This window comes from Pteronotus mesoamericanus, unplaced genomic scaffold (assembly GCF_021234165.1).
Source record: "Pteronotus mesoamericanus isolate MK-2021 breed Mesoamerican mustached bat unplaced genomic scaffold, CSHL_Meso_final scaffold_174, whole genome shotgun sequence".
Lineage (NCBI taxonomy): Eukaryota > Metazoa > Chordata > Mammalia > Chiroptera > Mormoopidae > Pteronotus > Pteronotus mesoamericanus.
Genome location: NW_026555309.1, coordinates 46,820,519 through 46,833,644, shown reverse-complemented (window position 1 = coordinate 46,833,644; position 13,126 = coordinate 46,820,519). Strand labels below are relative to the sequence as shown.

Below are 13,126 nucleotides of genomic sequence, written 5' to 3'. Positions count from 1 at the left end.
GGCCCTGCCGCTTGAGCCGGGGAGCCCGCGAGCCCGCGTCTCCTGCTCCGCACGCGCTACCGCCTCACCATCACACCAAGTTCTTCGGAAGCTTCCCCCTCCGTGGCGGCCGCCTGCTGGCAGCCTGTCCCCGTCCCCAGGGACGCCACCTTCCACGCTGTCAGCCCAGAGGAGCCTGTCCATCCGACTGTTCCCGGGCGGGCTCAGGCGATGCCGGGCCTCCGCCCCACAACACGCAACACCCTCTTCTGCTGTCGTCCACAGCACCGCCTAGCTCCCTCCGCCTCCAGGCTGCGTCCAGGCAGCCGTCCCCGATGTGCTTTGGCTACCTTGGCATCTCGTCTTCACCTGTGTCCCGGTGCCCAGGCCGACGTTCCCAGTTGCACATGGTCGGCTTCCCTACCTGACCCCTTCTGTTTATGAAACAGGCCCAGGAAATAGGCCAGGCCACTCCAGAAGTGCCTCCCGGGCATCTGAGAGGTGGCAACACCAAGGCGCGAGCCTGGCTGTGCGGGACACAAACATGGCTGAACGCCTGGGCCATGGGCGGCCCTGAGGCTGGGAGCGGGCAGCCGGAGGAGGGCTGGGCTGTCCTGTCCACTCCTGGGAAACAAGGGACAGCAGTTTCCCACCCCAGCCGAACAAAAGAATGAACTCCATCCTATTTCTACATCAAAGGACAGAAGTACTGGCCTGGCTCCCATCCCAAGCAGTGGGGCTCCCTGTCCAGGACAGGGCCCAGGCCCCAGGACAGCATGGGGGTCTCCCGCCCCTGATGGAGCTGTGTGGAGCCAGTTCCTCCACATGGGGATGCTGGGCCCCAGGGGCGGCCAGAAGACCATCCCTGCAGTGACCACCGCTCCCAGTCCACTCAAACCCCAGACTTCTGTCCCCTGTCAGCCCCCGGCGCCCAAACCCACCTTCAGAATCTCCCAGCCTCTCGGTGTTCCCAAGCCCTTGAGTCCCCTAAACTGCTGTTAAAGAAAAAAACAAGAGGAGGAGTGTATTAAGAAACATGACTCACACAGATATAAAATGAGCAACGTGTCCCATCCCCAAAGATATATCCAAGCAGTAGGCTCCAGCTTGTTTGTCCTGTGATTTTATTTGGAAATAGGGTTGTACAGCTGTAACTAAGGGTCTCTAGATGAGATCATCCTGGATGAAGATAGGCCCTAAATCCAACGGCGGGCGCCCTTCGAAGGACAAGGACAAGGATGAAGAGAAGGAGGTCTGAGACACAGGGGAAGTTCCTGTGAAGACAGAGAGAGAGGCGGGAGTGATGCAGCCACAAGCCGAGGCGCAGCGAGAATCGCGGGCAGCCACCGGAGGCTGGGGCGGGGCCTGGAACGCTGCCGCCCACTGCGAGCGCCAGGAGGGACGAGCCATGCCAGCACTTGGGGTTCAGACTCTGGCCTCCAGCACTGTGGAAGAATAAACTTTGGACACTGTAAGCCACCAAGTTTGTGGTAATTTGTTCCAGCAGCAACTCAAAAAGTCATACAGTGTGTCAAAGGCTTATTTAAGCCATTAACTAATGAGAGAACCAGGAATGTGGTTACAAGTTCAAAAGAGAAGTTCAAAACCTCAGATTTATATGGAATAAAGGAAGATTGCAATGAATTTTAAAATGATGGAGGTTTGCTGCCCTGGCTGGTGTGGCTCAGTGGACTGAGTGCCGGCCTCGGAACCGAGGGGTCACTGGTTTGAGTCAGAGCACATGCCTGGGTTGCAGGCCAGGCCCCCAGTAGGGGGCATGCGAGAGGCAACTACACATTGATGTTTTTCTCCCTCTCTTTGTCCCTCCCTTCCCCTCTGTTTAAAATTTAATAAATAAAATCTATAAAAATAAAAAAGAGAGAGATGGAGGTTTGCTTGGTCCACAGGCAAGAAAAACAATTGTGTCTCCACTGGACCTCATTGATGTGCAGGCCTATAAAATGGAAGGGCGTGCATTGCTGCTGGTCCCCTGCAGCATCCAGAGCTGAGCTGTAAAGCAGCTCCGGACAGGTGGACCCAGGCAATGTGAGCCTTTCCATTGGAAGTATCGGTAATGGATTTTGTTTACTTCAAAGTTTAAAATTGTCATCATCTTGTATGTGCCCTGACCGGAGAGGAGATCAAACCTGCAACCTTAGCATATCGGACAACACTCTACCCAACTGAGCTACCCTTCGATTAAAAAAGGAGATTTCAAATAACAGTCACGCTGGGCCATCGAATGAGGCCGCTCATAACCCCCGCGGCCGAGGGGCTCCCCGTGCCCCCCGGCCACATAGACCACCTTAAATTTGCTTCCCAGGAGTTTTCGAAAGAAACCTCAGACTGACTTTCAAAAACCTCTATTCCTTGTTTTCCCGAGGTGAGAAACATACTTCCTATGATTTGGGCGAATTTCTACGTTCGTGGGCCCAGTAGGAAGTGAGCTTCCTGATCACCTGCGGGGCCCAGAGTCCACAAAACCCCAGGGTTTTGGGGCGCTGTTGCCGTAAGCCGGCCCGAGTCCGTCAGAGAGGCCCATCACACCGGAGCCACGAGCGGCCTCCAGCAGCACGACAGCCCACACGCAGGGGCCCTAACCGGCTTCTGGGCGCGCCTCGGTCGAAAGAACGGCAGACTCTTACCGAACCCACAGAAATGGCTCTATTGTCGGGAAAAGTAAGGACGCTCAGAAGGGTCTGATAAGCGGGGTCAGGAGGTGATTCGGTGAGAATCCGCTGTCGCTTAAAAAGGTGGCATTTCCGTTTACAAAGAGTCTAGTAAATTGGTATGGGTTACATGTTGAGAGTAAAACAGAATCAATTAGATATTCCCTCCCCAAAAATAATATATTTGGGGAAGAGAAAGGATTGCCACCCAGCCCGTGTCAACCCAGGATGGCGGGCAGGCCCCCAGCGGCCTCGCAAACCCCCTGCCCCAGAGCCCCGCCCACAGGCCGGGAGAGCCCCGCCCACAGCCCCTCCCCACCGTGTCCCGGTTCAGGACTCAGCCACAGACTCCGCGGCAGCTCGAGGAGTAAGGGAAGGGCCTCCTGCTGCTCACTGTTTCGTGCACCCAGGGCACAGAGAAGTAAACAACGCTGACAGTTCTTCAGGCAAATGACCAGGGCAACTTGCCCCTCGCGGCTCCTGTGCCCCGTCACCAACTCCTTGGCCGCTGGGCTTGGGGGGGCCGTCAAGCAGAGAGCCTGGAAATGCTGACTCGGTCCCCTGTCCGAGCAACGCCAGCACAAGACGAGCCCAAAGTCCCTTCTCCGAGGGGTCAGAGTCCAAAAGACCAGTTTCCACCCTTGTGTGAGGCTCTGTCTCCCAAGGGCTTGCGACTGCGGGGCCTCAGGCAAAACAGAAGGTGACAGAGATTCCGTGGGTGGTTAGTTTGTTACCCGACCTTTTGTTTTAAGGCTTTATTTATTTACCTTTAGAGAGAGGGGAAGGGAAGGAGAAAGAGAGGGAGAGGGGATCAAACCTACAAACTTCTCTGGGCCAGCACTCTGATTTGGGCAAATTCGGGGACACATCAGTGTGTGCTTGACTCCTGCACGCCCCCTGCTGGAGACCTGGCCTGCAACCCCGGCGTGTGCCCCGACTGGGAATCGAACCGCAGACTTTTTGGTTCACAGGCTGGTGCTCAATCCACTGAGCCCCACCAGCCAGGGTTATTTAATTTAATTTATCCTCTTCCAAGGACTTTTTTCCCCCATTGCTTTTAGAGAGAGGAAGCGCGGGGTGGGGCCAAAAGAAACATTGATCAGCTGCTTTCCCTCATGCGCCCCAACCCAGGGACTGAACCTGCAGCCTGGCCGTGCACCCTGACTGGGAATCAAACCAGCAACTTGGAGCTTTGCAGGACGACGCTCTGCCCCCAACCAACCTAGCCACACCGGACTGGACACCACCCAACATTTTTAAATGTAAGACGCAACAGTGAATGTTACATCTGATTTATAAATACGGGTGAATAATTTATACATTCAATAAAAATTATGGGGACTTTTGTTGAAAAATGGCAACATGCGATATAAAATAATCCTAAGGCATCATACACATCAAATCTAAGAATCTACCAAGAGTTTCAGTAAGGCGACTGGTTGAGTCGGGAGCGGAGGCCAGAGAGACGTCTCTACTTTTACAGAACTGCAGGGGGCAGTCACGTGCGGCTGGTCGAAAACGCTGACCTAGACGACGCTTAGATGGAAGCGAGAGAGGTCAGGAGGGGCTGCGCCCACACTTGACGCCTGACACTGTGGCGGGTAACCTGCCGTCCTGTTGCCGGGGCGGCAGGCAAAGAGCCGGCAGGGCCTGGGCGGACGGAGGACGGCTCAATAGAAGGACCACACGCGTTTGGGGGGGGGCCCGGCAAACCTCCAGGGACTGCCTGGGGAGCCTGTGATGTGTGTGTGAGCCGCTGGCACTCATGCCGCTGCACAGCACAGCCCCGACCTCGGGAAGCCGAGCGCCGCTCCTGGTGGCGCCCCTCACAGCAACCACCCACAAACCAACCTGATGAAGCGGGCCCCTGACATCTCCCCAGGGGGAAGGACAAGCCCCCGGGGAAACCCCCGCTCCCCAAGGCCCTCCAGGGAGAAACTAGAGCCCTCTGCGCGGGCGCGATTGTGCAGCCGCTTCGGAGAAGCGGTTTTGAAACGTTCAGCAAGCGTGGCCGCCCAACTCGGCCCTTCCGCTGGGAGGCAAAGGGGAGCCTGCGGGCACACAGACGCAGAGAGACGGGCACAGTCGTTCCTGCCCACGGAGATCCAGGAAGGGAAACCTCATTTGGGGTAGATGGGAGGCCGGTGGGGATGCGCTCACTCAGCCAGCGGGCGTCTCAGGCAGGCGGGACGGTCAGTTTCAGACGCAGCGGAAAGAACCCTTAACCAGACTCGGCAGAGACACTCAGACTCCGTTCTCAATGCCTCGCAGGCGTCTGAACCAAGGCTGCCGCGGGGGTGACCAGCCGGTGGCCTGTCCGGGGACTTGCATTTAGACTGGGCACCCCTCCCTTGGTGGCTGCAGCCTTCTGAGAAGGGGCGCCCACAGAACGATCTTCCGCAGGGACCACCGCGGGGTGGCCAGCCAGGGGACCCCTTCAGTCCACTTGCTCAGTGAGCCTCGTTTCCACTGCCCGCACAAAGGGCTCAGAGTTTCGAGGTCAATTTGCAGCGTGTCTTTCATCAAACCGCAGAGCTTCCCCTGGACGCCCCTGGAGAGCTCACCAAGGTCCTGGCCTGAGGGGTGCAGTGGAGAAAGGTCCCACCTGCGTCGCCCCCCGCTTGGCCTGGCTGGGTCAGAGGCCCAGGGAGCTCTCCCTTGCAGGTGGAGAGCAGGTCAGGGACGCGCCCCCCCCCCCGGGGAGCTGGAGGTGGGCACCTAGGAGAGGGGGGGCTCCCAGGGAACGTGATGGGTAGTCACCACGAGGACAGACTCTCCCCCGGGCAAGGAAAGAAGGAAAGACAGAGCGGAGCCCTGCACCCCACACGGCTCAAGCCAGTGTCTGGGCTGGAGGTGGCCCAAGTGGCCCCAGGCGGCAGGCGTGCTGGGGGCGGGTGCGCGAGGGCAGGCAGCCGGCTCCGTGCCCTTCCCCTGGCTGGGCTCCCAGCTGCCCCCACACTCCCGTTCTTCAAAGCGAGACCGGGAGGCCCCTCTGAATTCTGTGGCAGGGACCGTGGTGCCGCGTCCCCAGGTCAGGCAGCAGCCCCTGGGCAGATGCAAGGGAGGGGCCTCGGCCACCCTGCCGCCCAGGCGCTATCACAGCTACAGCCGCCCCGGAACCCACACCCGTTGGGGGCTCTGTGGGCTGAGCAGCCTGGCCTGGGCAGGTGCCGACCCCACCCGCCGGCCTTTGCCCGAAGCCAGGTCCTGGGCTCCCTGCCGTTGCAGCCCAGGCGGTCACACCTGGGAACGGAGGCTGCCTGGGCCTGCCCCCTGGGGACAGCGGGGGGCCTCAGGTCCTGCCTGGGCCATGGCCTCCCTCCAGGGTCTCCTTCAAGCGCCCCAGCCCCAGGCCTGAGAGGCTCTTAGGGCAGAGTGGGAGAGCGGCTGCCACCCACTGTCCGACTGGAGGTCTGAGTACCCCACAGGCCCTTGGGGCAAGGCCCAGCTCTGAGGGGCCTGGCGTGGTGGGCTGCCCTTCCTCCCTGGCCAGGAGAGGGAAGGGCGTGCCGGTGGCGCCTTCCTGCCTGGGGTATTTCAGCCCCTGCCTTGTTCCCTGTGGGGCACCGACCCACTGACCGGAAGACACTGCAGACTTCAAAGGGCAGCGGCTTCCTCAAACCCCGCTTTCAGCCCCAGGCTGCCCGGGGGGAGCGGTGCTGATGAGGACGTGTGGGAGGGCACAGCCACGCCAGCCACCCTGCCTCTTGTCCTCCTCCCTCTGAAGCTTCACTCAGCACCACCAAAGCCCCCACCGCCAACGGCCGAAGCTGCCCCAGCCCCGGCCCCTGCCCCAGGAGGCCAGGGCTGCACCCCGCACCCCACCCGATGTTTGCCGGCACCGAGCGGAGGCCCTGGCGGTCAACATGTGCAGGCCCTTCCCGCCCTCAGGGGCTCCCTCATGTTCGGCTGGTCCTGCCAAGGCAGGCGGGGCTGAGAGGAACGACAGGGAGGAAGACGCCCTCAGAGGCCCACGCACAAGGAAGTCAGGGACAGTGGCCACGTCCCCCGGCACCCGCTTGGCACCCGCTTGCTGCTCCTCGAGGTGCCAGGGGCTCCCCGCCATGGTGGGGCCCCCCCGCCCCCCGCCCCCGCCCCCTGCGGCCCAGCTCAGGTGCTCCTCGCAGCCCCTGCTGGGGAACCGCCCAGCCCAGGGCAGGTGTGACTGATGCAGGAACCCGAGGCCCCACGCACACCCGCCCCAGGGTGGCATGGCCTCAGGAGGGAGGTAGCTGATGACAGAATAAAGGGCTTGGGGCCTCTGATTGTGGAAAGAGCCAGAAACTGGAGGCTGGTAGCTCAGGGAAGGGGTCCACGCTTTTGAGAAGAAAGGTCCTGTGACGCTGGAACCTCACGCACAGTCTAAGCCGCGCTCACTGTGCCTGGACCTCGCCACAAAGCCCCGGCGGAAAACCCCCAGGGCAGAAAACGGCCAGGGAGCGGACCACGCGGGTCCCACGGCTGGGGGTGTGGGGTGCCCTGGCCGGCTCAGCCCACCCCCCAACCCCCCCGCCTGCAGCCTGGAGCTGCCTGTGGGGCGGTGGCCCAGCTCGGGGGCCTCGCCGCTCAGCTGCAGATCCGGGAGGGCTGACACTGGGTGGACACCGCGCTGCCTCTGACCACCCGAGCCTCTGAGGGTCCCTGGCCCTCCCTCTAGGCCGCTCTCAGGGGGCAGGGGCAAGTCCAAGTAAAAATGGTTGTGGGGGGCAGGAGTCCTGGGACCAGGCCATAACCCCAGGAACCGTGGGAACAGTGGGGGGCGGCGGGCTCCTGCAGAGCAGCCAGCGCCTCACTGGACTCAGGGGAACTCCATCTGCACAGGAAGAGGGACGCCAGGGACGAACGTGCTTTACTGCGCAAACCCCACACGGGGCGGCGGGCCAGGCCTGTGCACGGCCCCAGTGGGACCCGGTTTGGGCCGGAAGAGCCAGGGCCTCCTGTAGAGTGTGTTGGGGCCCGCGCTCGGGCCACTGCATGGGGAGGCCCGCCCCGGGCAGGGGGTAACCCGGCCGAGGACAGGTGGGGCGGAGCGAGGTCCCCACGTGCCCAGGTTTAGGGTCCACAGAGGTCCACACAGTCCTTCCCGCTGCGGAACACGTGGTAGATGCTGGTGGGAGGGAACATAGCGACAGCACCAAGCAGGGAGCCCACCTGGATGGCCACGCCAGCGGCCAGCAGGGCCGGCTGGCCCCCCCCATGCAGCAAGGAGCTGGCGGCCACCTTCACGTATGAGAACAGCCCCAGGCACAGCACCCACGACAGCACCTGGAGGCAGAGACACAGCAGCAGGCTGAGCACGCAGTGTCCTGGCTCTGAGGCAAGCGCCCCACCCACCCTGTTTGCTTCGGTGTCCCCAGTGTGCTCACCACAAGGACCGTCCCCGCAGCAGTGCCCACGAGGGGTGGACAGGGGCTCAGGACCGCCAGCGCCATCAGGTAGGCCCCGAAGAGCATGCCCAGAACAGAGAGACTGCCCAGCCCTGCCAGAGACCTGCCAGGGGAAAGCAAAAAAACTCAGGGCCGGCTGTCCTGGGGCCGGGCCCCCCTCCCTCAGTTCCAGCCCGCGGGGCTTCAGGCCCTCTGTGCACCTGCAGAGCACGCCCATGGCCAGGAAGCAGGCAAGGGGGTTGGCGGCACTGCCCAGGACCGCGGCCAGGTGGTAGGCCAGGCGCCCGTAGGGCAGGCAGGAGAAGCTCTGCACCGCAGGCAACACGCCATTGGTCAGCGCGTTGGTGACGGCCAGCAGGCCCAGCAGGCAGGCGCTGCGGGCGGACAGCAGCCCCCGGGCCTCCGGGTCCGGGCCGGGGGTGGTGCCGGCCGCCTGGGAAGGTGGCTCCTGCAGCGGTGAGGCCTCCTCCTCATCCTCCTGCTCCACGCCAGGGGCTCTCACCCGCAGGCCCAGCCCCGCACCCTCTGCGGGCACAGACGGAGGCAACGGCAACAGCAGCAGGAGACCCTGGAAGGCAGCGGCCGAAGTGACCAGGAGGGCGGCGAGTATCCCGAAGAAGGTGCTGGCGGGAAAGCGCTCCGGGAAGTTGTGGGGAGGCCCCGGGGTGCCGTTGGTGGGGGCTGGCGGGCACTGGAGGCGGCCCACGCCCTGTGCGAGGGCCAGCACGCAGGGCAGCAGGGCGCTCAGGCCCTGGCCCAGAAAGAAGGACCTCAGGAAGGGCGGCGGCAGGTGGCTCAGGAAGGGCAGGAAAGTGACGTTCGAGGCACAGCAGGCCAGCGCGAGCACCGAGGCCAGTGTCAGGAAGGCCACGGAGTGGTCCTGCCCGGCCACTGGCGCCACGTGCTGCCACAGCGGGGCAAGCAGCACTGTGCCTGCCACACTCAGCGCCTGCACCACCTGGATGGGGGCCTGCTCGCCCTTGCCCGGGGCCAGCCGTCTCCACAGGCTCACCAACAGCAGTCCCAGGTTCCCCAGCGCCACGAGCACACAGAGGTAGGAGGGGAGGCTCCAACCTGCAGAGCAGGGGGAGGCCACATCAGAGGCCAAGGGACTAGGCCACGGGAGCCCAGCCCCGGGGCAGAGCTGGGGGCGCTGGCTGGCCCACTCTCACTCACCCTCAGGAAGGTCTTTTACCACCACTGGCAGCTCCACCCAGATCCCGTTAATGGCAGCCCAGGAGCCGATGCCAAAGAGGGCTACCAACAGGTGGGTCAACACCAGATGGCCCAGTGGGGGTGCTGCCATTCAGCCACGGCTGGGCCCCCAGGACAGGGCTGGGTCCCCCCACGTAGGTCCAAAGGAGGCGCCTCCACTCTTCTGGGAACTGAAGGCCGTTTCTAGCCTGAGGGGAACAAACACACAAGCGGAAGCGTAAGGAAGGGACACAGGAGTCAGAATGCCAGACAGCCAGGACCCGGGAAGGACGGGGGTGGAGAGGAGGAGGGGCCAACACCAGGACAACGCAGTACCGGTCTCCGGTGTCAGGACCACGACACAGCAAAGTGGAGAAACACAAAACCAGACCCAAACTGCCACGGCGCGCCCCAAGGAAGGATGAGAACGAGGGAACTGACTTCGGGGCTGCCCAGGCTACCAGCGGCCTCACCCCAACAAACACAGGGACAAGGACCCCGTGTCAGGGGCGCGTGTAAGGCGCCACGCGCGCGCCTCTGCGTTTTCTGCGCCCACCTGTGAGTCCGGAGCTTTGGTGAGATCCAGGAGGCAGGAGCCCCGTGGGGCTCTGACAGGGTGTGGCCAAAGCGAGAACTGCCCACGCTGCGTTAGGTGGGCGGTGGAGGGCAGCCCAGGGCGCCAGGGTCCCCGTGCCTCGGGGTACAGAGCCCGAGCGCTCCCCGATCCAGCGGCCGGTCTTCCCGCCACGCGGCGAGGGCGCCGCCTCCGGCCCGGGATCGTGGCTCCAGCCCAGAGCTGGTGGGGCCGAGGAATGCGGCGGGGACAGAGGAGGGACTCTTACTCGCCGGCTGAGACACGCGAAATTCCAGGGTCGGACAGCCCGCCCTCTGCCGGAAGTCCCGCGCCGGAAGCGGTGAGTCTGTGGGGAAGGGGCAGCCCCGCCCCTTCCGCTCCGCTGGGTCAGGCGGTGGAGCGCGACCGGCGGTTATGGCTCCCGGCGCGGCCCGGCGGCCGCGGCGGCCCCGGCGCCGAGTCCGGGGCGCACCGCCGGCTGGGGCGCAGGCCCGCTCGGCCGAGGACTGGTGGTGGGATCGGCTGGCGCCGAGCGGCTCCGGGTATCACCTGCTGCAGTCGGACAGCATGCTGCTGGTGCTGCCCGGCTTGGGGCCCGCCCGCGTCCGCGCGCACAGGCGCGCCGCCCGCCGCACTCAGCGGCTGCGGCCCCCCGGGTCCCGTGCCACGGCGGCCAAGGCCAGGCCCAGATCCGCACCTGCTCCCGCGCCCGCGCCCGCGCCCGCATCCACGCCGCAGCAAGGGCCCGACCCGGGCTGGGGCGACCGCATCCCTTTGGAAATCCTGCTGCAGATTTTCGGGTTGCTGGTGGCGACCGATGGGCCCATGCCCTTCCTTGGCAGGTACCCCGGCTCCATCGAGCGCAGCGGCCTGGCTCAGGCTGACCTGTTGCAACCCAGCGCGAGGCAGAGGCGGAGGGCGTGTACACACGCCTGGCAGAGAGGCAGTCTCTCCGGGGCTCCATTTGGAGCCCCGGGCGCCCGACTTTGAGCTGACATGTCTGCAGCGATGTCAGAGTTGCGGCCGGCCGGCAGCCAGTGGCGTGGCGTCGATGACAGAAGGCCCTGCCCTTCAGAGCAGCTTTTCTTTCAGGGCTGCGCGCGTGTGCCGCCGCTGGCACGAGGCCGCCTCCCAGCCTGCTCTCTGGCGCACGGTCACCCTGTCGCCGCCACTGGCTGGCCGCCCCACCAAAGATGGGGCCAAGGCTGAGAAGAAGCTCCTCACTTCCCTGGAGTGGTTTATGCCCAATCGGTGAGGCACCGCCTCTTTTCTTTCGCCCCTTCCTGCGCCAAGGGGACGGGTGGGGAGGACCCCGATGGAGAGACAGCGTGGGAACGCTGACCAGTGTTGCCTCTGCTGTGCCCCCAGGTTCTCGCAGCTCCAGAGGCTGACCCTCATCCACTGGAAGTCCCAGGTACATGCTGTGCTGAAGGTGAGTCGCGCGGCTTCCCCGCACGTGAGCTGTAACACTCTGGCGTCGCCATTGTTTTCACAGGCCCCGGTGCTACCGCATGGGCATACCCGCCGGGTTCTCCTTCTCTGTTGTCTCCTCCACCAGGGAGACGCGGACGCAGGAGCCCCAGGTCGGCATGGCATGGGCAGAACGGAGGCCGTAGCAGAGGCAGCCAGAGGGGCGCCGGCCCCCGGTTTCTTTCCTTGTCGACCATCACCTGCCCTCCTCCACTTCTGCTGGGTCTTTGTCTCCTGCAGCTTGTAAGCGAGTCCTGTCCTCGGCTCACCTTCCTCAAGCTTTCCGACTGCCACGGTGTGACCCCGAACACGCTGGTCATGCTGGCCAGAGCCTGCCCCCAGCTCCACAGCCTGGACGTACAGCATTCCACGGTGAGCCCGGCGCCCCCCGGAGCCCCGGAGAAGCCCAAGCTGAGGTGACGGGTAACCCTGTGCTGGGTCCCTAGGTGGAGTCCACGGCTGTGGTGAGCTTCTTGGAGGAGGTCGGGCCCCGAATGCGCAAGCTGTGGCTGACCTACAGCTCCCAGACAACAGCCATCTTGGCCGCACTGCTGGTAGGTTGGTGACAGGCAGGAGCAGAGCGGGTGCTGACGCAGGGACGGCCAGGCCACGGACCCTCCGCACCCCCGCCTCTGCAGAGCGGCTGCTGCCCCCAGCTCCAGCTCCTGGAGGTGAGCGCGGGCATCCACCGGAACAGCACCCCGCTCCAGCTGCCAGTGGAGGCCCTGCAGAGAGGCTGCCCCGAGCTGCAGGTACCTGGCGCCCCACTTCTTCCACCCGTCGTGCCCTCCCCACCTGCAGCCTGGCCCTTGCTCCCAGGTGCTGCGGCTGCTGAACCTGGTGTGGCTGCCCAAGCCTTCTGGGCGGGCGGCGGCCCCCGGCCCGGGCTTCCCCAGCCTCGAGGAGCTCTGCCTCGCCGGTTCCGCCTGCAACTTTGTGAGCAACGAGGCCTTGGGACGCCTGCTCCACGGCTCCCCTGGCCTGCGCCTTCTGGACCTCCGGGGCTGTGCCCGAGTCACACCCGCTGGCCTGCATGACCTGCCGTGTCAGGGTCAGCTGCCCCCCGGGGCGGGGCGGGCGGGCGGGCAGGCAGGCGTGATGCGGGGGCCCTTGCCCACCCCACAGTTCACCCCACTCCTCTCCTCACCAGAGCTGGAGCAGCTGCATCTGGGCCTGTACGGCACGTCAGACCGGCCGACTCTAGCCAAGGAGGGCAGCCCCCTGCTGACCCAGAAGTGGGCCCGCACGCTGCGGGAACTGGACTTGAGCGGCCAGGGCTTTGGCGAGAAGGACTTGGAGCAGGCCCTCGCTGCCTTCTCGGGCGCCCCTGGGGGCTCGCAGCCAGCCCTCTGCTCCCTCAACCTCAGGGGCACGCGGGTCACACCAAGCACGGTCAGGTCAGCACCCCCACCCCCGGGCCCGCTGAGCCAGTGTGGCATGCCTCCCATCCGGCCTGGCTTGCCAGCTCCAGGGGTCCAGAAGGGGAGCGCATACAGGCCAAGCCTCTGCTTGGGGTCAGCCCTGGGGATGCCGAGGGGACTGGAACGGGGCCTCAGTGGCTTGGGTGGCAGAGCAGCTGTGGCACACGGGCAGGGGGCTCCCCGGCTGGGCAGGCGCCCGGTGGCTCATCTCCCGTGGCCCACCCCGCCCCACAGCTCCGTGATCAGCAGCTGCCCGGGCCTGCTGCGCCTCAACCTGGAGTCCTGCCGCTGCCTTCCCCGGGGCCTGAAGCGGGCCTACCGGGGCCCCGAGGACGTCCAGTGGTGCCTGGAGCAGCTGCTCACCAGCCCCCCCTCCCCCCGCTAGGCAGCCTGGCCTTCCAGCCTTTCCCAGTTTTGGATGTTGGAACATTT

At 64.4% G+C, this 13,126-nt stretch overlaps 2 protein-coding genes across 3 annotated transcripts; one reads left to right on the top strand and one right to left on the bottom strand.

The window, feature by feature from the left end:
• Window positions 1-6,785: 6,785 nt before the first annotated feature.
• SLC52A2 (solute carrier family 52 member 2) lies at window positions 6,786-10,123 on the bottom strand. Of its 2 annotated transcripts, XM_054590653.1 has the most exons (6): window positions 9,786-10,123; window positions 9,212-9,438; window positions 9,048-9,109; window positions 8,236-8,603; window positions 8,015-8,138; window positions 6,786-7,913 (listed from the first exon to the last, which is right to left on the bottom strand). In XM_054590653.1, exons 2-6 carry the CDS (start codon window positions 9,339-9,341, stop codon window positions 7,701-7,703), a joined length of 897 nt encoding a protein of 298 aa, XP_054446628.1. In that variant the 5' UTR covers window positions 9,342-9,438; window positions 9,786-10,123; the 3' UTR covers window positions 6,786-7,700. The 2 variants fall into 2 exon arrangements, with proteins under 2 accessions (XP_054446628.1, XP_054446627.1); XM_054590652.1 differs by having other exon boundaries at window positions 8,236-9,109.
• A 79-nt stretch (window positions 10,124-10,202) lies between these two features.
• FBXL6 (F-box and leucine rich repeat protein 6) lies at window positions 10,203-13,079 on the top strand. The gene is made up of 9 exons (XM_054590701.1): window positions 10,203-10,645; window positions 10,896-11,054; window positions 11,172-11,235; window positions 11,514-11,645; window positions 11,720-11,827; window positions 11,912-12,025; window positions 12,093-12,324; window positions 12,424-12,670; window positions 12,929-13,079. Exons 1-9 carry the CDS (start codon window positions 10,218-10,220, stop codon window positions 13,077-13,079), a joined length of 1,635 nt encoding a protein of 544 aa, XP_054446676.1. The 5' UTR covers window positions 10,203-10,217.
• The last annotated feature ends 47 nt before the right edge of the window (window positions 13,080-13,126 follow it).

What these genes read in the sequence shown, in the direction of transcription:
- FBXL6 (XM_054590701.1), top strand. Translation starts at nt 10,218, where the DNA reads ATGGCTCCCGGCGCGGCCCGGCGGCCGCGGCGGCCCCGGCGCCGAGTC. An exon ending in GAGTGGTTTATGCCCAATCG is followed by an intron (nt 11,055 to 11,171) that starts GTGAGGCACCGC and finishes CTGTGCCCCCAG; the next exon opens with GTTCTCGCAGCTCCAGAGGC. An exon ending in GAGGCTGCCCCGAGCTGCAG is followed by an intron (nt 12,026 to 12,092) that starts GTACCTGGCGCC and finishes CCTTGCTCCCAG; the next exon opens with GTGCTGCGGCTGCTGAACCT.
- SLC52A2 (XM_054590652.1), bottom strand. Translation starts at nt 9,341, where the DNA reads ATGGCAGCACCCCCACTGGGCCATCTGGTGTTGACCCACCTGTTGGTA. An exon ending in GCCATGGGCGTGCTCTGCAG is followed by an intron (nt 8,139 to 8,235) that starts GTGCACAGAGGG and finishes TTCCCCTGGCAG; the next exon opens with GTCTCTGGCAGGGCTGGGCA. An exon ending in CTGCGGGGACGGTCCTTGTG is followed by an intron (nt 7,914 to 8,014) that starts GTGAGCACACTG and finishes CTCTGCCTCCAG; the next exon opens with GTGCTGTCGTGGGTGCTGTG.